General features: G+C 37.8%; 1 protein-coding gene across 5 annotated transcripts; it reads left to right on the top strand.

Annotated features, from left to right (window-relative positions):
* The first annotated feature begins 689 nt into the window (after positions 1-689).
* slc38a10 (solute carrier family 38 member 10) lies at positions 690-27,716 on the top strand. 5 transcript variants are annotated; one of them, XM_016489339.1, is made up of 19 exons: positions 690-895; positions 1,872-2,088; positions 2,352-2,469; positions 2,843-2,888; positions 2,984-3,077; positions 3,775-3,918; positions 5,220-5,344; positions 12,274-12,376; positions 14,551-14,733; positions 15,886-15,997; positions 17,736-17,842; positions 20,114-20,276; positions 22,904-23,077; positions 23,169-23,630; positions 23,877-23,975; positions 24,877-24,897; positions 25,648-25,911; positions 26,086-26,111; positions 26,214-27,716. In XM_016489339.1, exons 2-19 carry the CDS (start codon positions 1,999-2,001, stop codon positions 27,270-27,272), a joined length of 3,390 nt encoding a protein of 1,129 aa, XP_016344825.1. In that variant the 5' UTR covers positions 690-895; positions 1,872-1,998; the 3' UTR covers positions 27,273-27,716. The 5 variants fall into 5 exon arrangements, with proteins under 5 accessions (XP_016344825.1, XP_016344822.1, XP_016344823.1 ...); XM_016489336.1 differs by having other exon boundaries at positions 26,086-27,716; XM_016489337.1 differs by lacking the exon at positions 5,220-5,344 and adding an exon at positions 6,641-6,765 and having other exon boundaries at positions 26,086-27,716.
* Positions 27,717-27,729: the final 13 nt, after the last annotated feature.

The following is a 27,729-nucleotide window of genomic DNA, read 5'->3' on the forward strand; positions in this document are numbered from 1 at the left end:
CCCCAAATCTGCCTAGCAATCTGCCCACTGTCTCCCCTTCTGCTGCTCGGGCCTAATTCCAATCTTCAGGGATTAGGTGTGGAGTGACAAGACCCTCCGGCCAATGGGCTGACTTGTCAGTTAGGTTCGAAGGCCAGTGGTACACAATAGCCAGACTTTTCCTGTCTCCCACCTAAAACCAGCCCCCCTAAAACAACACACTAAAATCCCTTCCCAGGAGAGCGCATGCCTGACTGGGGCACGCTGGTCCCAACCTCTCTCCTCCAAACACACCAGTAACAGAACAGAAGCCTCTGTTGCCCGGATCCCGCAGGGCTCCTGTTGCAGATCAACATCCCTTGCTCCTGCTTCCCTTTCCTGCTCAAATCTCTGTCCAAATGAAACAACACCATGTTTCGTCTGTGTAGGTGCTGTTGACAGACCGAGCCATTGATATGATCTCTGCATGCATAAGTTCTACACCGTGTGTCAAAGTAAAGCATCGTGGGACTCAAAAGATATTGCAGGTGTTAGTTACTCTGAAAACAAAATGAACAAACTGTCAACTTCCAATTTGAGCTATATTTGTCAAACGAAAGTGATCCTGACTAACCGTGACAGGCTGTAGGCAGCGTGCAGTTCCACCCCTGGCCACTGGAGGCAGCAGGGCGCACTAGTGCCTTTGGTAACGCCACACTGGCCGCGCTGCGCATACTTCCTGCCTGGTTACAGATTGGGGAAACAAGGACATTTTCGCACAATTCGGGAAATTTCTTTCTAAATATTTGTTGAATCTCCTGCAACTTTATACAGACGGCACAAATATAACAGGAAGTTTATTTATAATCGTTTTAAAACAGTCATGAACCGATGGTCACTTAGAAATGAATGACTGATGGGAAAAAGTGTGGACTTGGTATGTAAACAAACTTTTTTATAACCTCCTCAGTCTTGATATGAGAAACTTTATAGACGGACAATGTTTACGCATGAGAAATGTTAATTGTTGTATTGAATAGCATATTAAATGAGCTAAATTAAAAGCAGTATACAATAATTAATATTTCTGGTTTGTATACTGTATAATATTCATACATGTTGTCACATGCACACTGATATTACTCTGATAAATTAAATGTGTGTTTTCAAGAGTGTTTAAAAAATAAAAGCACAGCATATTTTCTGTGTCTGCTACATGCAAACACATGCTGCCATTTCTGATTTTATTTTATACTGAGCCCCTCAAAAAACATCTTCCCACACATTACCAATCAATTTGTTCTATGAGTTGTGTAAAAGTACTCAAAAGTGCTCCTGACAACACAACTGTTGCCATATGGCAAGAAAACCTAAAACACATTTGACAACTGCACTGAATGTTTGTAATCAGCACAGCAATTACAGATATGACGTTTTTAATGTTGTAAGGGAATCAGGTTAGTTGAACATGTCTGTAGACTAACAATAGATAAACGTGTTCAATTTGTTCCAGATGTCATTCTGTAATGATCTGCTTTCTTTAGCATGAAAGGAAATCTTCTAGCCCTATATCAATCTAAATCTAGTATCTTTTGTATGTTTCATAGTCTGGTTGGTATAAAGTTTACTAGAATAAAATTTGTATTGATTATATAGATTTTGTATGCTTTGATTTTTATTGATTACTGTTTTCCAGAAGCTGTTTGGATGTTTTAAAGCATACAAAATGAATAAATAAGCTATTTAATTGTTTATTAATGGTTTATACATTGCCGTTTTGTATTAAGCTGTATATTCCTCTTCATACATAAAGTATAACACTAGCAAATGAGTACATTTAAAAAACAAAAATCTCTCATTCAGTAGGGTTGAATATGATGCTGGTGTATTTGTTTTCTTCTGCGTCTCCACAGAACGTCATAGCGGCCAATTGAAGGACAGCTGCATCAAGCCACTTATCGCAATTAAACCTTAGGCCATTGTGGAAGCACCACACATACCTGTCTGGACATTAAAGATCTCAGCTGTCTGAGAGCCAAAATGACTGTGTCAAACTGGGGTCTGATCATGAACGTTGTAAACAGCATTGTGGGTGTGAGTGTCTTGACGATGCCCTTCTGCTTCAAACAGGTAAACACATGGTTAGAGCTTATGGGAACATGTGCTGTGTTGTTTTGTATACTTACAGGAGAATTCCAAATGTTGAAATCTGCAATAAGGAACTGAATGAACAAAGTGAATCAGAAATTGATAAGCTGCTATTTTAGTTTGTCCACTATTTTATACAAGAATCAGTAAAAGCATGTCACTTTTACTGGGGCTGGAATTTAAACATATAGGGCATCTGTGTTTGTCTCTTAATTTTTATAGCCATTTTTTCATTCTTTTTGCAGTGTGGAATGGTGTTGGGCACATTGTTGTTGTTCTTCTGTTCGTGGATGACCCACCAGTCCTGCATGTTTGTAGTCCACTCGGCCAGTAACACAAAACGCAGGACTTACGCTGGACTAGGTGAGCGTGACAAAAAGCAATAGACACACTCAGAGGTTTCATCAATTTCCATCATTATGATAATGTTTGAAGCATCCTCAGTGTGGATTACAGTGGAATACTTTATTATATTGTTAATTAAATTAGGTGACCAGATTGCATCAACTGTATTTTTCTCATTACAAGTAAGCAAAATAAAACAGAAAAGCCAAGAACCTATAACTCACCGCTAATGCAGACTAAAAGTTGTATTTGTGATATTAGTGTTATTTAAAAAAAATTCTAATCAAGAGGAAAATGTACAACCCTTTTTGTGAAAGCGGTAAAAAAAATCCCTGTAATTTTACAAGACAATTTCACAAGAAGCCTTTTTCATTTCTCTCTCCCTTCCCAGCTTTTCATGCTTATGGAAAACCAGGCAAGGCACTTGTGGAATTAAGGTAAGATGACTTGTGGAGATTCATCTTCACCCTCATGAATTAAATTAGCTCTTATTGCTTCTTGTATGATCTACTTATATTCTCTCTGTTTTCAGCATGATTGGCCTCATGTTGGGGACATGTATTGCTTTCTATGTCGTCATCGCAGATCTGGGTTCCAACTTCTTTGCTCAGCTGCTTGGGCTGGAGGTAAGAAATAAGATTGTATGTTGTCACATGACTAAAATTATGTTAACTACTGTTGTTACTCCAACACATTTCTTCCAAATCAATTAATGATAAGCAATTCCCAGAACTGATCATTGCCCTTGTTCATAAACCTCCTGAAATGATAAAATCAAAGGCCGCTATCTTAAAAAAAAGTGCTGAGCTGTGTGTCATGTAACCATAAAAAACACTTCATAGACTTTTTATGATTTTAGTGTAGATGAGATCACAGTTTCTGTGTGAAAATTATTTTTTTATCACACCTGTCAGTGACAGGTGATTTCTTACTGGCCTGGCCACAAATCTGTATTTTCATTGTGTTACATGCGGCATCTTATGCAAGATGAGCCATCTTTTTGTGAAACGGGACCGATCACAAAAACGTGACAAGTCATAGTACGGATTTTGTTTCTTGTATTCTAGTTTTGGTTGCATAATTGTTTCTGAATATTTGACATGTGTTTTCTGGAGAAAAACAAAAAAACTTTAGGCATCTTAGATGAAATGCTGATGGTTAAATAAATAAAAAATTAGATTTTTACTGTACATTAAATGATGACCAATGTTTTCTGTGTCATTTTTCATATAGCTATGTGTTATGTTGCTGTTGTGTATATAAATATACACAGCTTTGTTGCCCTGCATTGGCCGATAACTGCTTTTCTTTTTGCTCCTTCAGGTGACGCGTAGCTTCCGTATCGTGTTACTGATCGCTGTGTCGCTGTTCATTGTGCTGCCGCTCAGCTTGCAAAGAAACATGATGTCATCAATCCAGTCGTTTTCAGCCATGGCACTTATCTTCTACACACTCTTCATGTTCACGGTGAGTCATTCCCCTTTCCACAGATCCAAACTCCAACCTGAAAAATGTAATATTAGATTCCATCAGCACACCCTCATTCAGGTGTGGGAATATACAGTATGTGTATGTGTACACATACACATATATTCACTATATTTGCCATTTGTATGAGAAAGTAATTTGATCTTTTAGCATTTTGAATATATTAAATGATATAAAAATGTTGTGTAAAACATAAGAGTGCACTTCAACATGACTTTCAAACACTTCAGATTGCAGCTGTTCGTTATGGTTGCTTTAAGGTCATGTTTTTCACATTCATTTCAGGTCACTTCAATGATGCTGTGTTTAAAGTATGTGTGGAATTCATTTATAGCATTTAAAAAAAAAAAAAAAAAAAATTTGCCAATTTTTGGTCCCTTTTAAAGAGTGTAATGTGGCGTTTGCCTGTTTTTTTTTTTTTGTGTGAATATGCATTACCATGGCAGCAGATTTTCAATGTTTCCTGCTCCAAATCTGTAAAAGCGTAAAAGTAAAGAGCAAGTTCTGAAAGAACTGAAGAGAACCATTACAAAACATTCTGAAACCTTATACTGAGTTAGTGTTGTACATACTGAGTTAGTGTTGTACGCAGAGCTTTTAAATCAAATTTATACTTAAATTCTAGACTCAAAATTGTTTTTTTTTGTCCAAGTTATATACAATGGGTTTAAAATGCTGAGATCATATTGAAAATCTTTATTTTTATTTAATCTGTAAATAATTTTAGGATTTTGAGAAATTTAAACCAGAGAATGAAGACATATTTTAGGTTCTGCACTATTTCTAGGTCACTTATCATACAGACAGTCAAGTGTTCCATTGCAGCAAAAGACTCTCTGGAACATTCTCAAATCTAGAGAACACCATCTGTTTTTATACAAACTTTTAAAGATTTCACTGAAACTATTATGCCGATAACATAATTTGTAATAAAATTGTATAAAAAATATAGAATAGAATTATTTCTATGTGTAGTCCAGATTTCTGGACTGAATATCTTATAATAGTTCCAGAGTCATTGACATTAAAGACATTAATGTTTTTAGTGCGCTGCACTGAGTGCACAACCTATGCAGTTGTATATCTACTATATATAGTAATCTAGTATATCTATTTTTATCTAGCTCAGTGGGCCGTTTTTTTCCCAACCCATTTCGTAGTTTAGCATTTTACCATCTAATTATGTTTTCCCTCTGCCCCCATCTGAACCGCTGCCCCACCCCCATTCCTGATGCTGACTTCCGACTGACCATCTGATGCTCTGACTTGGCGGCCTATAGATAGTGTTGTCCTCTCTGCGTTACGGAATAATCAGTGGCTCCTGGGTGGAGCAAGTACATCTGTGGCGCTTCAAGGGTGTCATACAGTGTCTGCCAATTATCGCCACCACCTTCTGCTGCCACCCGTAAGTAATCCGCCCCAGAGAACGGACCATACTACTGCCATGGATTCAACTACATTACCCAAAATCCCCTTCCTCCTCTGTCCACCTTCATTCAATCCAAAGCTCTGTTTGTCGGTGCCATCTGGTTCAGGGTTTTTTTGTGTGTGTGAGGTTAGTGCCATGGTGGCAGAATTTATGTGTTGTGTGTCATCAGAGTTCTCTTGACTCTTTGGTAATACGCTGGAGTTAAATCCTATGACTGAGTAAGCAGATCTGATAGGGTTGGGATTGGTGGTGATTCTGATGGTTACGTGGGCTGGCGCTCTTGATTTTGAAGGGAAAGTGGCAAGCTACCGCAAATGTTTTCTGCAAATGTGTGCAGCAATCAGATTTTACCCTTCAAGATTTTTTTTGCATGCAACAGGAAAGTTTTGCTGTCCTGTAGAGATGAACTGGCATTGAAAATTATGTGTGGAAGCTGATCAGTAGGATTTGTTTTTCCTCCATTAGTTGAAAAAATTATTTCCTTTCTTTATCCCCTTGAAGGAGTAGTTCACCCAAAAATGAAAATTCTATCATAATTTACTCACTATAATGTTGTTTTAAACCCATATGGCTTTCAAATCAGGCAGTAATTAACTCTCAGTATTTTTTACACTAAGTTATCATATATAGTACCAATCAAAAATTTGTGGTCAGCAAGGTTTTTTATTAATACTTTTATTAAGTAAGAATGCATTAAATTTATCAAATGTGACAGTAACATCAAAGAGAGTAAATCTATTTAAAATGCTTTTTATAAACTTTCTATTCATCAAATAATCCTGACAAAATTACAATTTACACAAGAATATTAAGGAACTGTTTTCAACATTGATAATAAGAAATATTAACTTGAGAACCGAATCAACATTAGAATTATTTCTGAAGTATCACGTGAGGCTGAAGTTAATGGCTGCTGAAAATTCAAAATATATTCAAATAGATGGTATGGGTCACTTTTATTATACTTTGATATCTTTGTCTTTTTTTCTGAGCATTTGAAAAGAGTGACCAGCACATTGTCCATAATGTGTTCCATGCCAAAATAAAGTCATGCTCATTTGGAATGACATGAAGGTGAGTAAAAGATGACAGAATTTTAATTTTAGGATGAACTATCCCTTTAAAAAGATTACAGGATCTCCATGCACTCTTCATTGTCAGTCTAAGGGTCTTATCACAGCATCGTTACTGCCCCTCTCGTCGTCCTCTTCCTCCCTCCGCCCTGTCTTTATGGGATGATCTGTAACCCTCCTGCTTTCCCCTCCACCACAGATGGTGCTCTCCTCCTTCAAACACGGCCTCCTCACTGGCCAGTGGCTGAACAAGGTCATTTACGTTCGGTGGGACGGCGTCTTTCGCTGCATCCCTATCTGTGGCATGGCATTTGCCTGTCAGTCGTAAGTACTCCGCAGTCCTTGCACCGTCTCTCTCCTCCTTTCTGTCGCCTGAATAAGGCCAGTTTGGCTTAATGTAGGGCTCCATTTTCATGGTGCAAAAGGACATCTTAACATTCCTTGAATTCAAGAGCCAATGCATTTAATGCAAGTGTGTTTGCCCTGAGAAAATGGACCCTTGTTGGTAGACTGATATATTCTGAAGGTGCTCAGCTTATGTCATACTCATAACTATATTCTTTATTCAGCTGAATGTGGCACTAACCTGCATGGAATGTCTAACTTTTGCCTTCTGCGTATACTGTTTTTATCCTATTCTTAACTCTAACTCTGTTCCTTAAAGTCATAGTTGACCCAAAAATGAAAAATCTGTGATCATTTAATCACAGTCATGTCATTCTAAACCTGTATGACATTCTTTCTTTTATGGAGGAAAAGATAGACATTTACGTTTTTTATTCACTGCTTGACTTGCTTCTGCCGTAGCTTTAAAATCTCTGTTGCATATGTGCATATTAAAAACTTGCCATGTCAGAAGTCATACAGGTTTGGAATGATGGGTGAGTGAATAATGACAAAATGAGTTTCTTTTATGAGTGAACTATTCCTAACCATGAAAGGCCTCTTTCCCTTTTTAACGTGTTTGAATAGCTTGGGTTTTCTTAGCAATAATAGACTGACCCACAAGGTCGTCTTGATTTATTTTGTCAGTTGGCAGCTTGTCAGATCTGCATACAGTTGAAATATTAGTGCATTCTGATACAAGCATTAATGATTCATAAACAAGGAATGATGAGTTTTTGCAGCTCATCATAGTTCATCCATAAAGAGCTCACCGTGACCGGATCTTCCCCTGATGAATTCAACCACTGTGCACTGACACAGTCTTTATTTGTATTATGTTGAAACTCTGATATGTTGTGGGAGTACCATAGACTAATGTTGAGCTCATAGTTGTTACTGGTCTTTGATACTGCTGGCAGACATTTGTCTTGATAAGAATTCACATTCTTTTTCCCCATCTTGACCTAATTTTATGTTTCTTTTCTTTCCTTTTCGCTAGCTCAAATATACTAACCATGCAAGGGGTTGGTAATCTCAGTTGTTTACCTGGTTATGCAATCTTAAGTTTGGGCATGGAGAGACGTTGACTCACTTCTTTCTGTTTCTTATCTTTCACAACATTAACGGCATTCACCAGTGTCTATTGATCTTCCACTCCTAGTTCCTTCAGCTGTTCTTTTCTCTTTTTTAAGTTTAATTTCTTAATGCGCAAATCATTTCCACTGTAGTTTTACTATATCCACATCATATTACATAAAATCTGTACAATACACATATGGTTGTCATAGTTTTACTTAGTTGACATGTCTAATATTATCTTTCAAATTCATGTTTTTGTAAACAATTAAACTAAATATATCCAGGTATATTCAGCATATATATATATATATATATATATATATATATACAGAGTGGGTACGGAAAGTATTCAGACCCCCTTAACTAACTTTGATAGAAAGGTATGTAATGGATTACAATCAACCAAAAATTATTCAGCTGTTAAATTTAAGTACACAATTAGATAATACCAATTTAGGTCAACCAATTACCAAGCAATGCTTAATTTTGTTCAGTCTGTGGTGTAAAAAGGTCACATTAGCAATTAAAGAAAAAACACTTGGTCAGGTCAAAGTGTCTTGAATATTTTTTGATCCCAAATTTTATTGGTAGTCCACTGTATGAAGAATTTTTGGGTATAATATGTCACAGTTCACCTTACTTTGCTATCCTCATTTAAATTTATAAACTATAGTGTCCTGCACCCACTAGTAAAAAAATATCAAAAATTATATCTGGTGTCTGAATAATTTTTGGTTTCACTGTGTGTATGTGTATATATATCTTTGTCAAAGCTACATTTATTTGATAAATTAATACAGTGAAAACAGTAATATTGTTACATATCGGAACAATAGAATGTTTTCTGTTTTAATATATTTTCATTTTTGTTCATATTTTTATGTCATTAATTCATGTGACAACAAAGATAAATTTTTAGCAGTCACAACTCCAGTCTTCCAGTTTCACATGGTTCTTTAGCCATTTTAATATGCTGATTTGATGTTCAAGGAACATTTCTAATTATTATAAATGTTCATAAAATATTCTCAGACAAAAACATCAATTTGTGACAAAAACAGTAACTTTTATCCATACAATTCTCTCAGATAAATATACATAGAAGTTATACATAGATATTAACATGGTGCTTGTGTTTGTGTCTGTCTGGATATTAATGTGTTTGGAAGTGAATAGAATTGAGGTGTCTGAGTGTACAGATGCCAGCACAGATGTGTGTGTGTTTGAGAGTGAGGGTGTTGGGGTGGAGGAGGTGTCAGTGTTGGATTCTGGTGTGGATGAGGTAATGCGGCTCTTGAAGCTTACTGTAAGTCCCCCTTTACACACACACACACACTCTTTCTCTGAAGGGTGATGAGTGATATTTGGCTGTGGCTTTTTGGCCGGCATTGACATACAATGCCACTTACACCCGTTCATTAGAAGAGCGAGACGGCGCGACATGACCTCTGATCCGACCACAAACAGTTCCTGTCAGCGCCTACGTTTACCCATCCATTTACATTTATTACTTTAGTACATTTAGTACGAGCTCTATCCGATGCCAAATTTAATCTTTAGAGAAAAGTTGACCTGCTTGCTCTTTTGACTAAGAGAACAGATACTGTTCATTGAAGAGCAGCATTCTGGGTCCACTGGCACCCTTATACGGCTCCCGCTTAATGTGTAAATTCCACTGTAATGTGTAAACACCATAATGGTGTTATTCCTATCGTAAAATTGTCATGTCAGCTAACACAGCATCAAGTCGCAGGTTCACAGCTTTAGGTGTTATGACGGGATCATTTTAGCAGTATTGCAAAATAATTATTGTGTCAACACTTGGTAGAGGTGTAGAGAAAGTGCAGTGGGACTGTAGCATCACTGATCTTCCCCCTCCACACACACTGTAATTTCATCAGGAATAGGTTTTTGGGGTCTTTTCTCTCCATTCATCAGGAATGGCTTTTCTGTAGTCCTTTCTTTCAGTCTTATGACACTGAATTCTATGTAATTATAGTTGAATGTCTGAATTCAATTTTGCATCCATGTCATGGCTGTAAAAGCTTTTGATTGGCTGTGTGGCCGCCTCCTCTTATTTCTCTCTCTCAGATTCGGATTTCTCAAAAAAGATATACAAATACAAGAAAGGTATTGTCAAAAAGCTTTTGGAAGGACTTGAAAGACTAAAACTTAAACAGAAGGAAATTATAAAACCAAATTTGTAGTTTTTGAGGGAAATACCAATGCATGCAAGGCAAGTAAAATCAGATTTTAGACTTTAGTTTTGGGTAAATCATGAGAATCAACCATTGGGTGGCAAATAGTGTCAGTAAATAAGTGTTTCCTTGGAGAAAGGAAATTTGCATTTTTTTTTAGCTGAATCCTACATTATGCCACATTCAGATCATAGACATTTTTGGCTTCCTGACAATTGTAGAGATTTGTGCAATACAGTATACAAATAAATGTTAGAATGCAAATTTCCATTGCATTTTGAATGGCAAACATTCTATCAACATGCGCATGTTCAACAGTCAGTAAGATTCTTTAAATGTTTTTGAATCAAAAATATTTGCTTAAAATACAGTAAAACATTGTAAAATATTATTAAAATTTAAAGTAATGGATTTTCTGATTTATTATATTTTAAATATACTTTATTAATTTGATGGAAAAGCTGAATTTTCAAAAGCCATTATTCCAGTATTTGGTGTCAAATGATCCTTCAGAAATAATTTGAATATGCTGATTTGGTGCTCAAGAAACATTTCTTATTATTATCATTGTTGAAAACAGTTGTAATGCTACATGTTTTTGGAAACCATGATACAGTTTTTTCCCTCTAATGAATAGAAAATAAAAAAATGGCATTTAAATATTTTGTAACGTTATAAATGTCTGTCACTTTTAAACAATTTAATGCATCCTTGCTGAATAAAAGTATTAATTCGTCTCTTAAAAATGTTTACCGACCCCGAACTTTGAATGGTAGTCAATGGGAGATTTTCAAATCTCAAACTGAGTTTGAATGGAAAATTAATGCTTGAGAAATATCAAAACTGTGCTGTGTTGCTGTGTTTTAATGAATAAGTGAAAAATGAAAAAAGAAATACACATAAAATGTAGAAGTCTACATGGACGTCTCTCTCTCTCTCTCTCTCTCTCTCTCTCTCTCTTTCTCTCCCACTGCTCTGGTTTTTATTGCGAGTGAGTTCCAGCTATGAGACAGACTGGCCTTTGGTGTGAGATCAGGCGTTGGCTTAAAAAGCCCAGAACATTGTACTGTATATCCTAATAAAAGCAGGAATGGGCTCTGACTGTGTCTACGAGAGCTGTGAGTGGGCTGAGAGCAAGAGAGCCCAAACAAAAGCCCATACTGCCAGAAAATTTTATAACATGCTAAAGTCTGACTAGCACTTGTCGCTAATATATAGCAGTTGTAAATTCCCCATTTAATGTTTTGCTGGCGTCTGGTTTTATTGGTTGTCCTGATGACAGACATAGATTTTTTCTGTTCTTTTTGTAGCTGTTTTTTGTTTCTCTGTGATACTGAACCCTTTATCAGTGCTCGTTTCATCCAATTCGACTCTTCCTCCTTCCCACCCTCCCTCCATTTTGTCTTTTGTGTGTCTGAAATGAGTGATGGCCTTTCTATATTAAATTCCTGCTTCTCTTGCTCTCTTGCATGTTTGTGTCTCTAGAGCTCAAACGCACAGTTCAGTATGTCCTTATGCTAAATAATGATTATACTGTGACTGGTCAGTTTGAGTTAACCCATAAATAAGCATTTATGTGAATTCACATAATGTTATATTTGTTATATTTTGTCATAATGTTACTATAAATCTGACATTGCACAAATTGTGCATCTGTTATAATAATTAGTATTGTGATACTTTAAAGGAATGCTTTGGGTTTAATGCAAGTCTGTAGACTTTATCTGTGAAATGCTGTCGATTATAATATGTTGTCACTTAGTTTGTAAAAAACAGAAAAAATCATGTTTACTTGCATATCCAACATATTGGATCAGTTTATGGTAAAATGGTTAGACCCAGTAGCATTCACATGATATACACAAGGACACAAGAAATGAACTGTTTACAATATGAAACATTCACCCAATACAACCAAATGTTCTTCCACCTAGAACCGTAGCCCCTCTGTTAAACAATGATTTAGACTTATTTACAGCTCAAATAACAAACATTTTGAAAGAACTAATATAAATATTTAATCAAAAATTTGAGCTGCACAAATACAACTGAACACTACATTTATAGCTGTAGTAATCAACAGTATGTCATAGTTTTAAGTTGTATTGACCTACTACTTTAATGTATGCATCTTGAGCCTGATGTATATAAAAAGCTTTTTCTTCCATAGGCAAGTATTGCCCACTTACGACAGCCTGGATGAGCCCTCAGTGAAGAGAATGAGCACAATATTCACCTCCTCGCTCAACGTGGTCACAACCTTCTACATCACAGTAAGTGTGTGAGACCATTCATCAACTGCTAACTGATAATCAGCAGCTTGTTGAGGCCAAAACAAGAACCATTCCATTTATTTTTCTGTTTTAACATTTTCAACTGGAGTGACTGGTTAATTAGCTAATTATTTAGTCACAAGTGTGATCTAAAAGCTTAAAATCTGGCCAGTGCAATCTGACCACCTCTTATCTGCTGCTTTTTAATTTGTTGACAAATGAGAAGTGATCTTTCATTATTATTATATTCATATTTCATAGAAATAAATAAAAATGTCTTACACTTCGGATAGTCATGTCATATGACGATGAAATGGTCTTAATTAGTATACTGTATATTACCGTTTAAACGTTTGGGGTCAGTCTGATTTAAAAAAAAAAAGAAATTAATGCCTTTATTCAGCAAGGATGTATTAAATTTATCAACAGTAACATTTAAGACATTTATAATATTACAAAATATTACTATTTTAAATAAATGCTGCTCTTTTAAACTTTTATCAAAGAATACTGAAAAATGTATAACGATTTACACAAAATATTATTCTGTCTTGTTTTATTTTTTAACATTGATAACAATAATAATGTTTTGTGAGGACCAAATCAACATATTAGAATGATCATGTGACTCTAAAGACTGGTGTCATCACAGGAATAAATTACATTTAAAAAAAATATTAAAATAAAAAAAGTATTCAAATTTTAATAATACTTCATTGATACTAATGCATTACTGGTTTACTGTATTTATGATCAAATAAATGCAGCCTTGGTGAGCATAATAGTTTTTTTCAAAAATATTTAAAATTCAACAAACATTTTGTAGCTGCTCTGTCCTTATTGGCTCCTGGGAGCATGTGCCTCAGACACGGTAAAGAAATGAGGATTCAAGGATAGTAGAGCTGCTGTCTGCTCACGTTCTTACTCTTAGATCCATATCCGGCTCCACAGATGATCACCTTCCCCTGTTGTGGGTGGTGGGCGCACACTGATACCCCGGAATGTCCTCACGATTCCCTTTCAAAGGAACAGAGTGAACTCAGACGATGGGGTCAGACTGACTGGCATGTTCTTCTGTGACCCACGTGCACTGACACGCTCCATCAACATCAAATGCTGTGTCTCTTTTATTCCTTCATAAATATTTTCAGGGCCACTTTGTGTGGAATGTGTTTTAAGACATCGTCAGAATGTTTCTGGTCCCCATGCTCTTTGAAAGCGGGAGTATAAACGTTACCTTGAGAGATAATATTGCTCATGATTTTTTTTCCCAGTGTTCTTTGTATTCTACTTTCATATTTCATCAGCTTTTTGCTTTTTTTCCACTTTGAACAAAAGCTGAATTGAATCGGGAGGGTTTGTAGAATAGAATAGAGAGGGAGTTTTGTGGCGGGCTCAAGGACATCTGCCTGGTGTTGCTACTGAAGGGAACCTTTTCCTCTGCGGATAGATCAAGGCCAGCAAGGTCGGAGAGGGAAGGCACTGCTTTGTTTCTCTGTAGAGAGGGCCTTCGGGGGGCTGACAGGCTTTAAAGACCTTTGAAAAGCAGCTTGCTATTTTTCATCACATAAAAACAATATCATTGCACAGTCAGGAGGTGTTGTGAGGTCATCAAAGAGACAAGGAAAGAGACATGGATCTCTGTTGGGCTGCTTCTTTACAATGCCATAAGAAGTATTAGTCCTGATCATTTCAAGCAGGATCAAGTGACCCTGTATGAAATTGTATGTTTGCTCAGACGTACCACATACTGAAGTGGAAAATCAATGTAACAGATTCTTTTTTTACTTTGTTTGCATCCAAACAAACATTACTTTAGAACTTAGTTGTGATCCAACTTTTTGAATTGAAAAACTGCAGTGAATATATTTTAACACGGACTGTGCCAAAATGCAAAATATGTTTTGATGATTTTTAATTGAACATAAAAACTTCTTAAAACAATGTTTGTGCTCAGAAAAGAATAAAGCAATACTATAATATCCTTTCATGATCCAATGGATAAAATCAAGTCTTGCCTTACATTATCTACTATTTAGGATTTAATTGAAAATTAATCGCATTACAAAAGTTATGAATGCTGTTTCATTTTGTCTTGAGTGTTATGCAGATTTGTCCATCATAAGACTCAAAGACTCAGACGCTTAACCGTGCTTTGTACTATGTTCCTCCAGGTGGGGTTCTTTGGTTATGTGAGCTTCACAGATAACATTGCCGGGAACGTACTGATGAACTTTCCATCTAACCTGGTAACGGAAATGATCCGTGTGGGCTTCATGATGTCTGTGGCTGTGGGCTTTCCTATGATGATCCTGCCCTGCAGACAGGCTATCAACACCATGCTATTCGAGCAGCAGGTAACAGTTTTACAAAGACAGAGGTTTTCAAACTTTTTGGTGCCATGGACCCCCAAATATAATGTTTCCCTTGCAACCGACCCCCTTCCTAAAATATATAGACAGCAATATATTTTCATGTATAAAAATCAGTTTATACTGTAATATATTATGAATATAGTATTTCAAATATTATATTATATTATAACATATATATATAGTTTTTTTTGTTTTTGTTTTCCTACATGATTTTTCTCACTAAACTTACACTAAACCTCCTTGTTGGCTCCCTTTGGGTTCCTGGACTTCAGTAACCCCGGCACTTCTGTTTTTATTGCTTTTACCATTTACTTTTGAGAACCTGAATAGTGTAGTGTTAGATTGACCTATTTTAAAGTAGAATTGAGACAGGACTGTCAGAAGTCCCTGTGATGGTTGTACATACTGACTGTATCAACAACAAAATCCCATTTTGTCCACCAAATTAATACCCTTTTTTAAACATAGCAAAATTCTTGGCCTATTTATAAAATCATTTACTTGCCACCATCTGGACATTGTCTGGACAAACTCAGGTGTCTCCTCTTTCCTGATGCACATAAACTGCACCAGCTGCAGAAGTATTTTGCTAAATTTAATGGACTCAATAAAGACTTCATTGAGCCTAACAGGGCTTTACACAGGGCTGATGTCAGACCCCAAGTCTGGTCTCAGTCAGCATGCATTTGCCTGCTCTGTCCCTCAGTATGGATGCCTTGAGATCCAACGTCTCCTTCCACCTCTCAGACACCAGTGATCCAGCCTCCACGGACAGCAGACTGCTGGGGCACGGAGAGATTCAGGAGGAAATAAAAGGGGCTGGATTGATGAGAATAGGTCCAGATCTCCTCCATAAACCAGCCAAGACATTGGCTCGCTGTCTCACCGCCGCTGCCACGCTGAATCAGCTCAAATCACGGCTGTATTCGCGGTCGGGCGAAGGGTTTTATGCTGTCGTTAAATCTGGCATTTTGACAACAGAGCGGAGGGGGGTTTATGAAGCTTGCATGCCAAACCCAATATCCTTACATGCATTTCACTTGTTCAGCCATAACAGGGGCTTGGAGAACTACATGTGTGCCTGGAATCTAGTAACAGGTTTGTGAAAGTGCTCTGTTTGTCTCTGTTTTTCAGCAAAAGGATGGCACCTTCGCCGCAGGTGGGTATATGCCACCACTTCGCTTCAAGAGCATCACTCTTTGCATTGTTTTTGGCACCATGTTGGGCGGCATCCTCATTCCTAATGGTAAGTCTGTTTGTGTTACTCTCGCTAATACCCCATGACGTCACACCCCACTTTATCTCCCCTTTTAAAATATCTCTCTGTCAATCACTCCTTATCCTTCCCCTCTATACCGTCCATTCATTATCAGCGGAACAGGATGATAAAGATGTATGTTTTAGGCAATGGTGGGGTGGGCCATGTTTTATTCATTCTTCATGGAGATTGGCTGTTGCTGGCTTGGGCTCCACTTGGCTCAGCGGGCCCAATTAGACTAATAGAGAAGGGAAGGTGAGACTCGCAGAGACGATTGAATGGGGGAAAGGCATAGCTCTGTCCTCCATGACAGCTCCGCTGGCCACTGGCGTGTCCTCACGGCCACAAATCCAACCATAGGGAAGAAGACACTGCAGGGCATAAATTTGAGTAAAACAATATGGCTGCTCTCAGGATGAAAAACACCCCCTGGGCCCACTGCCCAGCCTTGCAGCACAAGTGCAGGGTGGAGGAAGGATGGTAGGAGGCAGATAGAAGGATGAGGGGGGGAGCGTGTGATGGAGCGGTATGGGGAGAAAGACTGATGGAGGATGGATGTGGTGATTCAGGAGATGAGATGGTGTAGATTGCCTGTGCCATTTTTTCCGGTTTAAACTGCCTCCTCATGCTGGGTCTGAATATAGTGCAGGTTGGAATAGATTTGTACACTTAGTTGCTATTTTGGTTTATATCTTAGAGCAATTAGCCACCTAAGGCTGTGCTTTACAGTGATTTTTACAACTGTTAAAATAGTGTTATATGACTTACAGTGAGTGTCAAGGGCAGTAAAGTTTAAATATTTGTAAAAACAAATCAGATAATATTACCTGTTCATGTTGTTAATTTAGTTCAGGCTTGGGTTTAATAGAAAATGTTTCTTGAGCACCAAATCAGAATATCAGAATGATTTCTGAAGGATTATGTGACACTGAAAACTTGCCATCACAAGAGCATTTAAATTGTAAAAATCTCACGTTATTACAGTTTTACCGTATTTGTTATTAAATAAATACTGCCTAGGTGAGCGTAAAATACTTTTTTCAAAAACATTTAAAAAAAAATCTGAAACATTTCGAAAAAATGTTGTTTTTAAAAACTACTTTTTATCTTGAAAAATATTCTTCAAAAGGAAACTTTCAAGTTTCATTCAAGAGCAATGAGCAATGACTGCAAGTAGAAATCTGATAGCATTAATGGGCAATGAATAATTAGAGTTCTTAACTGCAAAATACTTTCACAAATCTATTCTTCCAAGTAATATAGTCCATTAGCCTTACATTTGTTTTGATTTTGTAATGTAGCAACTTAATACATTAATATAGAATTCAGCTGTGTATGGGCTGTTTTATAGCTTCAAATATGACTCAATCATATTTTATACCTGGATCTATTGGTTGAATACTATGATTTTTTTTTAGATGCGAATTTAGTGGTGTATGTTAAAGTGAGTCTCACTGTTACTATTGCTTAAAATTACGGTTAGGGGTTTGTTGAGTCAAGTACATTTGAAATCAGTAAACTTTGACGTATAACTAATATTACCTCAAATTTTTTATTCATCATATTTAGAGACCAGGATACCACTTCAATCATTTAGCAGTGCCCTAGCAACCACTAATCAACAGCCTGAAGACCTTAATTTCATGTAGTTCATATACTTTTTTGTAAAAATCTTTTACAGAATGGTTCTATAAAATAAATGTTTGTTTGTGTGCGTGTGCCGTAGTGGAGACCATCCTGGGTTTGACTGGAGCCACCATGGGCAGTCTGATCTGCTTCATCTGCCCAGCTCTCATCTACAAGAAGATCATGAAGAACGCCTGGACTGCACAGGTACAGCACATCCGACAGTCAATGTTTTACTCATCTGACGTATCTATATAAATAAAACTTGTGTGATGATATTTCACAATATTAATTTTTACTGTGTTTTTCAAATAAATGCAGCCTTGGTTAACATAAAAAACTGACCCCAAAGTTTTGAATGGAAGTGTAGCTCATTAAAGCAAAAAGGGCAAAGAATCTAAAGAGAGTGCATCAATTTTGTCTGTTTGATATCTGATGTGATCTGAAAGAAGAATGCACTGGAATTGTGTGTCAGGGAGAAAAGGCAGCTGCTCCTCTTTCTTTGTAATGGAGTTTGTCATTCATTTTGATATCCTGCGAGTGCACTGACTTGCTGTGTGGAGTCATTCCCACAGTGTGTGTGCTGGCACTGTGCCTCGGGCTGTGCCCCCTCCGTCTCCTGCCCAAATTACAGATGCCTTTACTCTTTCACAATAGAGTGAAAGCAACTGAGGTCTCATCTTAGATGATGTGTAACCACAACAGTGCTGATGTCTTCCTCACCTCTTTTATATTGTGTGGTTTGCGAGCAGCCAACATACTGATGTTCATTGTTCTTTAGTGCCAACCATGCCACGCTTCCATGCCCATGATTCTCTGCCCACAGGGTTACTTCCCAAACACTGGAGTCCACCCAAATGGGTGGCGGTCCTGATATTGGGGCAAGGACCATTCCAAAAGAGCTTCTTGTCATAACGAGCACAGCAGATGTTTGTGTTGGCATGAGCGGATGATGCCAGTCTGCCTTGTCTCATGCCAAGCAGCCTGACATGTCCAGGTCCACCGCTGCACACAGAATACCCACAGATCAGGGCCGTGGAACTGGGAGAGGACCTGCTTTAATAGATTTCATCAGCGTTTGGTGCACCGTTAATGTGACTGTAGGACATTATTGTAGATTGGATGCCAGCAACGCCCTTGCCAGCTTTGTATATTGAATTTTAAACCACTAAAATTAAATGTGCACTGATTCTATTGGAATTTAAAGTTTTATTAGGGATGGGGGAAAATTGATTCTATCGTTTATCGATTTGAATCAAATCACAGATTTGTTTTTCAAACAAAAAGATGAAAGTCAGCTGTGAGAGTAGCATAACACTGGGACAGTTTAGAGAGCGCACACTTCACTGCGTGAGGAGGAAAAACAAATACATCCTTCCATATTTTCAGTTAGGGAAAATATTTTTCGTTTTTTTTTTTAAATTTGTTAATGCATTTAAAAAATATTTATTACCATTTTTATTACTTTCATTTCATTTACCAGTTTTATCTTTTCAAACGTTTTATTGTAGTTTTAGGATATTTAGTTTTTGTACTGAGTAGTTTTACTATTTGTCTCAGGGCAGCCATATAGTCAGCTTGAATGGAATTTGTGTCATATTATTGAGTTGACCAAACCGTGTAGAAAAAGAACATACATTTCATGGTTTACATTTGATTTTGGGGGGGGTCTTTAAAACATATTCAACTGTTTATCACAGTCAAATAGAATCAAATATATGCATGTATCAAATTGAAATTGGATTCAAAATGGACATTGCTGACCCCAAGAATTGAAATGTGGGATTTCAAACAATTCCCACCTCTAGTTTTTAATGTCAGTAGTAATTAGCAAGATATTTCAAAGGAGAAATCTTTTCAAAATTTAGAATGTACCTCTTAAAAATGCAATGTTTGAAAATATTATATTTGTATCATCATTATGTAATTTTTAAATAGTCAGGGGTTTAATTGATGGGCTAACCATTGAGTGTACACATCATATTCAAGTTAGTTTTCAAAGTAAAAATTATTTAAAAATGTAATTAATTTTGATGTCATTTAATCTGATTAATATAAAAAGGTCAAATTATCTGTTTATGTATGTAATATTTAACAGATAGTTATATATTTAACTTGCTGACACTGTGATATAATTTACAGCTTTTGGTTCATACAGCAACATGTGCATGAGACATTTGTTGTTCATTATATAATGGAGTTGTATCACTTTTATTTTATGTTATGTCCCACAAAAATATCAAAATGAATTTTAATGCAGAAATTGATAACATATTTTTCATAGATGTGGTACACTTAAGTCCTCGTCTGGATAAATTACAATTTTTATTATGTTTACGCATATGTTTTTAATATAGCCACACACAAAAAGAAAACCTGCATCACACCATTGATATTTAACTGAAATATGTTAAAGGACCATATACACTAACTTTCTTTTCTCTTTTAATTTCTCTCTTCATCTCTTTTTTTTTAAAGCTGGTTCTGTGGGTCGGTCTCGGCATCCTGCTCATCAGTACCTTCACCACGCTGTCCATTTCCTCCAACGAGCCACAGAAATTAATTCCCCCTCCGGATGTCCCTGCAAAAACTGAGGACAAGCCTCCCATCCTTGTTGCCCATGAGTTGCCTAAAGGACCAGGTACATCTATGCTTTATATTGATGAAGAGAAAGTTATCAGTTGACAAATGACACAAAATAGAAAAAGAAGTTCTGAAAGGACAAGTTATAATGAGAAAAAGAAAAAGAACAGTGAAGGAGCACAAATGATGAGCTTCAGTAGCAGGCCTCTCTTTGAATCAGTGACCTGAATGATGCCCTTCAAACCTGAGCGCTCGCTGTCCCAGAGCAGCAGTGAAACGGCCGGTGGCGATTTCCCGTTATGGCTCTGGTCAGGGGAGGGAGATGGGAGGGCATCCAAATCTGGGAGAGGGCAGGAACATCAGTGTTTCCTCCAATACGGGCCGATACAGGACAGAGGCTCATAAAAAAGGCAGATATCAGGAGCGTCCCAACAACTTCATCCACCATTACCTCTCCTTTTCTGTTCTGCCACTCCTCCTTCCTCTTCCTCTCCCTCTCACTCCCTCCTGCTGACTGACACTGGCATTTATCATTGAGCGGACACCCACTTCCACACCTGTTTCCTGTTTACGGCGTGCTGGTGAGGGCAGCTGTGGGCTCAGTGAGCGAGTGGAACATGGGGCCCGCGGGCATGTAGAGGTGTACGTTTGCAGCTGTATGCACATGCACGCTTTGCTTTTCAGGATTGTAGGGAAGTGCACCCCACCCCACCCCACTCCCTGTACTGTACACTCTTTTTCTTTTCAGCTCCCATAGATAATGTTTATCAAAACTGCTGTCCTTTCTCATTTGCAATGAGTAACTCCTTTCTGCGTATGCATAAATGCTGTCGTGCAGTAGATTATCTGTTATGGTAGTACACTACAGGATCAGGTTAAAGGAAGGTGTGGACATTGTAAATATTCAAAGGCTGTTTTGCACAGGACGAGTGGCAAGGTTATATGGAAAGCACTGAGCATCTATCTCATACCCTTATTAGAAATCTCCTCTATTGTTCAGCTCTTGTCTTGTTGGTCTTTCATACTCTGCTGCCCTCTGCTGGTGTTTCTGTGACACTCTCAGTGGGATTTTTAGGACTGCTGCAGCAGAAAAGACATGCACATATGTGACCCTGGAGCACAAAACCAGTCTTAAGTCGCTGGGGTATATTTGTAGCAATAGCCAAAAATACACTGTATTGGTCGAAATTATAGATTTTTATTTTATGCCAAAAATCATTAGGACATTAAGTAAAGATCATGCTCCATGAAGATATTTTGTAAATTTCCTACCGTAAATATATCAAAACTTAATTTTTGATTAGTAATATGCATTGCTAAGAACTTCATTTGGACAAATTTAAAGGCGATTTTCTTAATATTTTGATTTTTTTTGCATCCTCCGATTCCAGATTTTGTCCTATCCTAACAAACCATACACCAATGGAAAGCTTCTTTATTCAGCTTTCAGATGATGTATAAATCTCAATTTCGAAAAATTGACCCTTATGACTGGTTTTGTGGTCCAGGGTCACATATGGCTTGGATTGAAATTAATATTGTATAACCATAGCCAGTTCATTAGTTTGAGACTCGTATTTTAAAAAATCCCTCTGAAAATGCATGAATAAAAATGGACCCCATTTGTTTTTAATACACGTTCCTGGTCTTATTTTGAAATGTTATTCCAAAGGATATTTTTTTCTTCATTATAGTTTATTGAAAATTATTAACTATTTTTTTGTCTCTGAAACAACTTTACTTTTCGAATGATGTCAACAAACCCTGTAATTTGTCAACTCTAACCACCCGTCAACTTTTCTATTTTAATATGTTTTAAAATGTGATTTATTCCTGTGATTGCAAAGCTGCATTTTCAGTATTCATTACTTCAAGATACTGATTTGATTCTCAAGAAACAATTCTTAGTAATATTGATGTTGAAAACAATTGTGATGCTTAATATTTTTGTGGAAACGGTGATACATTTTTTTCAGTATTCTTTGATAAATAGGAACAGTATTTATTTAAAATAGAAATCTTTTGTTATATTATACGTCTTTACTGTCACTTTTGATTAATATAATATATCATTGCGTAATAAAATTCTTTATTTAAAAAATAAATATTACTGACCAAACTTTTGAATGATAGTATATACTGTCAAAGGTTTGGACACAATTGACTGAATTTGTATTTATTATCTTAAAAACCTTTAATTTGAAGACTTTATTTATTTATTTATTTGAAATGTACAAGTTGGACTGTATAGCAAATACTTGATGCAATTCTGATGGTTAAAATCAAGTTCTGCTTTTTCTTGTTTACTTAAAAAATGTCAGATTATAAAACTAAAATAGCTTGTGTATGCTGTTTCATGTTGACTTTAAATCTTATCTTTACACTGCTTCCACTGAAGACCTATGCAGTGTTGTTAACATAATTTAGCTTGATTCTGGTTTGTCTGTACCCAAAGTAGGGTCTTCATCAAAGTAACTTGAGTTACACTGCAAATTACATCTGACAGGCCTCAGGCAAAAGCTAATTCAAGAACAAAAAAATGAAATTTTGAGACTGCCATTAAAGAGCCACATGAAGCCTGAGAGCCATGGGTGTGGGACAAATTTGACATGTCTTTCACCCCACACAGAAACTTGACATAATTTTTTTGTACATTGTGACATCTAATGATCTGTGTGTTTGTAGTGCAAGAGAATGGACTGGAACCTGATCTAGGAGAGAAGCCAGATAGGCCACCAATTGAGGTTGAACAGCCAGTAGAGAAGGCAGCAGCAGAGCCCCCTCAAATTAAACTACCTGTGGAAGTGGCTGAGCGAAAGGATGAGGAGGAAAAGGTTCAGCTGGACCGCCCTGAAGCAGGTAATGCATTAATTTAGCTGTGTAATTTAGATGGTTTTGTGACATATGAGAACCTGTGAGCAGTTACTGTGATCTGGCTTTTCTTCAACAGGTGTTGCGGTCCCAGATGGGGAAGCCCATCGCCATGAGCCGCCCATCCCTCATGACAGAGTTCAGATAGATGAGATCAAAAACCAGGAGGAATTAGATGAGGACGAAAAGAAACAACCTATAGTTGTGGAAGAAGAAAAGAAACTACCTGCCAGAGAGGAGAAGGAGCTTCTTGCTGAGCAGGGGGCGGGGCAAGCACAAGAGTTGGAAGCTGTAAAAGAGGAGGAGTCAAAAAAAGAAGAAGATGTGGTGAAAAGGGATGTCGATCAGGACCAGCATGCAGTTAATGAAGTGTTGGACAAGGCAAAAAATTCAGAGGATCTGAAGAACGTCGAGCCCTTGGTGGTCCATAAAGAACCAGACAACCTGTCTGAATTGAAAGAACAGCATCATGAGAATGAAGCGCACCGAGAGAAGAAGCCAGAGGAGATGGACAAAGCCCCTGAACCCCAGGGTGAGAAACGTGAGTGAACACATTAGCATCGGCTTAGCAATTCTCTGGCAACCACTCAGATCTTCAGAAAATGTGAACATCTAGTTTCTGTTTAGCGTACATGACTGATAAACTCTTAAGTGGCTTGTAAACAATGTTTTTGACCTTTTGTTTTTATTCATATTCTGTTGATATGACATGGCACATCATAAGGTCCAAGCATATGACCTTTTCCACTCTGTAATGATTTGTTCATTCATTGACTGCTTCCTGCAGCGAATGAGAAGTTTCTGGTGCAGGAGCACAAGGAACAGAAGGTTCCAGATGGAAAGGATGTAGGGGCGGACAAGGATGGAGATGGGGACAAGATGGAAGGTGAGTGCTTTGTCCATCAGAACATTGACAGAACATTGTCCAGAATCTATAGGAAATGTGGTTTGAAATATATAACATTTTCTGTTCAGTCATTCAGTCAGATGTTTGAGCTCACAGGTGCGAACTTTGCTTCTCTTTGCCTGGTTCTGTTCTACTTCATCACTCCTAGCTGGATGGCTTTGAACTGGATTTATTTTTCTAGTTTTCATTCTGATTTTAGTTTAAGTTTCTATTTACCTTTATTTTTGTTACAGTTTTATTTAATCTTAAACTTTAGTTAATTGCCAAGGCAACATTCCTAATTTTCATTAAGTGTTTTTTAAAGTAATATTTATATTTTATTTTATTTCAGCTTTATTTCAATTGCAGAAATTGCAGAGATTTTTTAATAGTTTTAGTTAACCATAACAACACTGGTAGTCAAGCAATGCAATGCAATCTTTACACTTGAAAATATAGTCATTGATATGTAAAACCTACTTAGTGCTAAGTTTATAAGTTGCCCACTAGACAGTAGCTTTATGAACCAGTGTACTGTCATAACTTTTATTATATTGTTGTTTTAGCATGACTAGAACATAATATTTACCAATTAGCATCAAGGACAGATCTGTTTTGTAATAATACATATTTTTTTGCACTGTACAACTTGCCATTTTTCTTTTCCAAATGCTTGTTTTACTTTCTCTCAGCAAACTGGCCAACATCTGAAATGTCACATTGCATTGCTACACTCAGATATACTGTAAAGATGCACCAAATCTTAAATCTCTGTCTCTTTCACATGGCTTGTTTTTATTAAGACACTTTGCCCTCTCTCTGCTGTCTTTTTCTCTTTTGTTTCTCGATTTCTTATCTTCCTCCGCCATTCTGTTGTGCCACGGACTCCTGCCTCCTACAGTGATTAAAAAGATTGTTGCAGGTACGAGATGGTGTGTCTTATGTCTGCTGTTCTCACTCCACTCAGTCTGTCTTCTTTGGTGTTATTTTTAACAGTCATCCTCTCCCGCTTCAACCCGTATAGCTGTTAATAACCAATAGTCTGTTACCTGTGTTGATACATTGACCATTATTGTAGCTTACAGATGTGTGTACTGTACTATAGCTCTGGAAACATAACTGAACAGCCATCTGGTATTAATTGGGATCCCTAGTCTTTCTCTTGTTTGATGATGAAAGGGATTTCTTTGGTAGAATTCCATATTGATGTTGTTAGGGTTCCATATTGACTAGAAACTACATAGCAATGCCCTACAAAGTGCATAGAAACACTCTAGAAACTGAGCAATGCACTACAGAATACACAGAACAACATAGCAATCTCCTAATAGATGTGTAGCAATGCCTTACTAACCATGTAGAAACTTCTTACAAACCACCTAAAAAACTTAACAGTGCTCTGGAAGCTTACATAACATAGCATAACAAATAGTGGGAAAGTTATCAGGCCAACTACAACATAATGGTTGTATGGACAGGCACCACTAACATTTTCTTCAGAAAAACTAAAAAAAAAAAATCTATTTTTGGTCAATTTTAAATTATGCTCCTTAATTTGATAAACAGTCAGATTGACAAGTATGTTTAACCATAGTAAATTACACTTTTATAAGCATCCTACAATATATTCATTCTAACTTCTCTTTTACCTTTCTGCTTGGCTGATCCTCAGAGGGTCAGTTGGACCACGCTGTGCTGCTCCAGGTAATTAAGGAGCAGCAGGAACAGCAGAAAAGACTTCTGGACCAACAGGAAAAACTCCTGGCTGTGATTGAGGAGCAACACAAGGAGATCCACCAAATTAAGGAGGGAGAAGAAGAACCAAAGGCAGTCGAACAGCAGAAAAGACATGTGGACCATGAAGAAAAACACTTAGATGTGAATGAGGAGGTCCATCAAGTAAAGGAAGGAGAAGATGAGCCAAAGGCAGCAGCAGGTGAGTCTGAAAGTCAGCGAACTTGTCTAGATGTAAAAAGTGAAAGTTTTTCTGCCACTGGTGAACAATAAAAAGAGAATGATTCAGTTAACCTCTAGTGTTACCAGTGTTGTGCTTCCTGCTGAAGTGATCTTGCATGCAGTGCAGTAATGAAACACATTGTGTGTTTTTTAGGAGAGGGTGTAGGTGAGTTGGGGAACATTGTGCAGAAGGGGTTCGAAGGGATGGAAGGGGCAGTGAAGCCTAAAGTTGCCGCTGTCGCTCCAGACCAATTCCAGCAGCCCCAGGGAGAGACAAAGCATGTAGCTGCAGCTGTCGCAGGGCCTGAAGACCCAGAAGCAAAAGAGGCTGAAGTCGTAGTCAGTCTTCCCAACAATGCCCTTGAAGTGGTGCAAGATGGAGGTGTTAAAGTTCCCAAGAAGGAGGAGCTGGAGCTAAACAACCAAGCAGGGCATGACGGAGCACTACCTCCAGACGTCGGTGCCCGAGGTGTTCCTCTGCGTCCTCGAGAACCAGAACCGGCCAAAATCAATCCTGACGCTCTTGCAGACGAGGAGGAGAGAGTGAGGCAGAAATTGGCCCACCTGGAGGCGGAGAAGGAGAGAATAGAGAAGGAAAAGTTGGAGAAGGAAAGGATTGAGAAAGAGGTGCAGGCCCGTGTCGAGAAGGAGCGGAAGGAACGAGAAAGAAGAGAGGAACTGGCACGTGAGCAGGAGCTAGAACGTGTGCGGCAGCAAAAGGAACAGCTAGAGAAGGATAGGCTTGAAGCGGAGAGCTTGAAACTTGAAAGAGAGAAGATGGATAAAGAGATCATGGAGCGTGCCGAGAAGGAGAAAAGATTGTTGGAGCTGAAGGAGCAGCTAGACCAGCTGCAGCAGGTCATCGATGCGCGACAGGGTAAGGGAAGTCTTGAGGATGAGAGTTTGAAACGGAAACGAGAGAAGACTGATAAAGAGATCATGGAGCATGCCGAGAAAGAGAAAAGGATACTCGAGCAGAAAGAACAACTAGACAAACTACAGCAGGTCATTGACGCAAAGAAGGATGGTGATGCCCCCAAAGCAGGAGAAGCCCTGCCAATGCCTAAGCAAAAAGGAGGCAGGGACTTGAAGGAGAATATAATTCCACCAGAAGAGGAGAAGAAAGGGGAAAAGAGGAGCAGAGAGGATGGAGGGGTGGACCTTAAGAGGAGACGCAGAGCTGTGGACCCTGAGGGCGGAGGAGACGCTGACTTGGATCTTCTGCGGGACACAGGAGGTTTAGACTTACACGCTGACCTAAAGGGGCAGCTCCTGGCGGGATCTCTGGTTCACACACGCCAGCTTAAACAGATGTTTCAGAGGCAGGAGAATGAAGACTAGAGTAGGTTGTTCCAGAATTACAACCTCTGGAACCCAATGAACCTCTCAAAAACAAACATGATCTTGCAGTGAGAAGAATCTCTTTCCTCTTCATTTTAAAAGTAGATGCCTTTATCTAAGACACAACATTCCTTTTGGGTTCGTGTTGACAGTGGGCACTTTGATTTGATCCTTTAGTTGTCCGCCGGGAACACTGGATCCATAATCTCTTATGAGCTTCCATTATTGTTTTGTGTGAGATTTTGCTGAATCTGGTGCAATAAACGGAATGTCTGGTGTAATAAACTGAGCGGGCCTCACATTAAAAACAGGCCTTGATGGGCACACAGGGTATTTCAGAATATTGTGTTTTGGACCATCGCATAGGAAAACGGCACAAGTGTACCCCCTTGTGGCTGCTATGGTAAATTGTACGGCAGGTTCTAAAATGTATGTTCTGTGAATGAAAATAGAAGCC

Source organism: Sinocyclocheilus anshuiensis, unplaced genomic scaffold, assembly GCF_001515605.1.
Source record: "Sinocyclocheilus anshuiensis isolate Anshui unplaced genomic scaffold, SAMN03320099.WGS_v1.1 scaffold1885, whole genome shotgun sequence".
Taxonomy (NCBI): Eukaryota; Metazoa; Chordata; class Actinopteri; order Cypriniformes; family Cyprinidae; genus Sinocyclocheilus; species Sinocyclocheilus anshuiensis.

Excerpts from the sequence above, each read along its gene's own strand:
- slc38a10 (XM_016489336.1), top strand. The coding sequence starts at position 1,999 with ATGACTGTGTCAAACTGGGGTCTGATCATGAACGTTGTAAACAGCATT. Across the intron at positions 5,345-12,273 it reads ACCACCTTCTGCTGCCACCC|GCAAGTATTGCCCACTTACG; the intron begins GTAAGTAATCCG and ends TTTCTTCCATAG. Across the intron at positions 14,734-15,885 it reads CCATGCTATTCGAGCAGCAG|CAAAAGGATGGCACCTTCGC; the intron begins GTAACAGTTTTA and ends TCTGTTTTTCAG.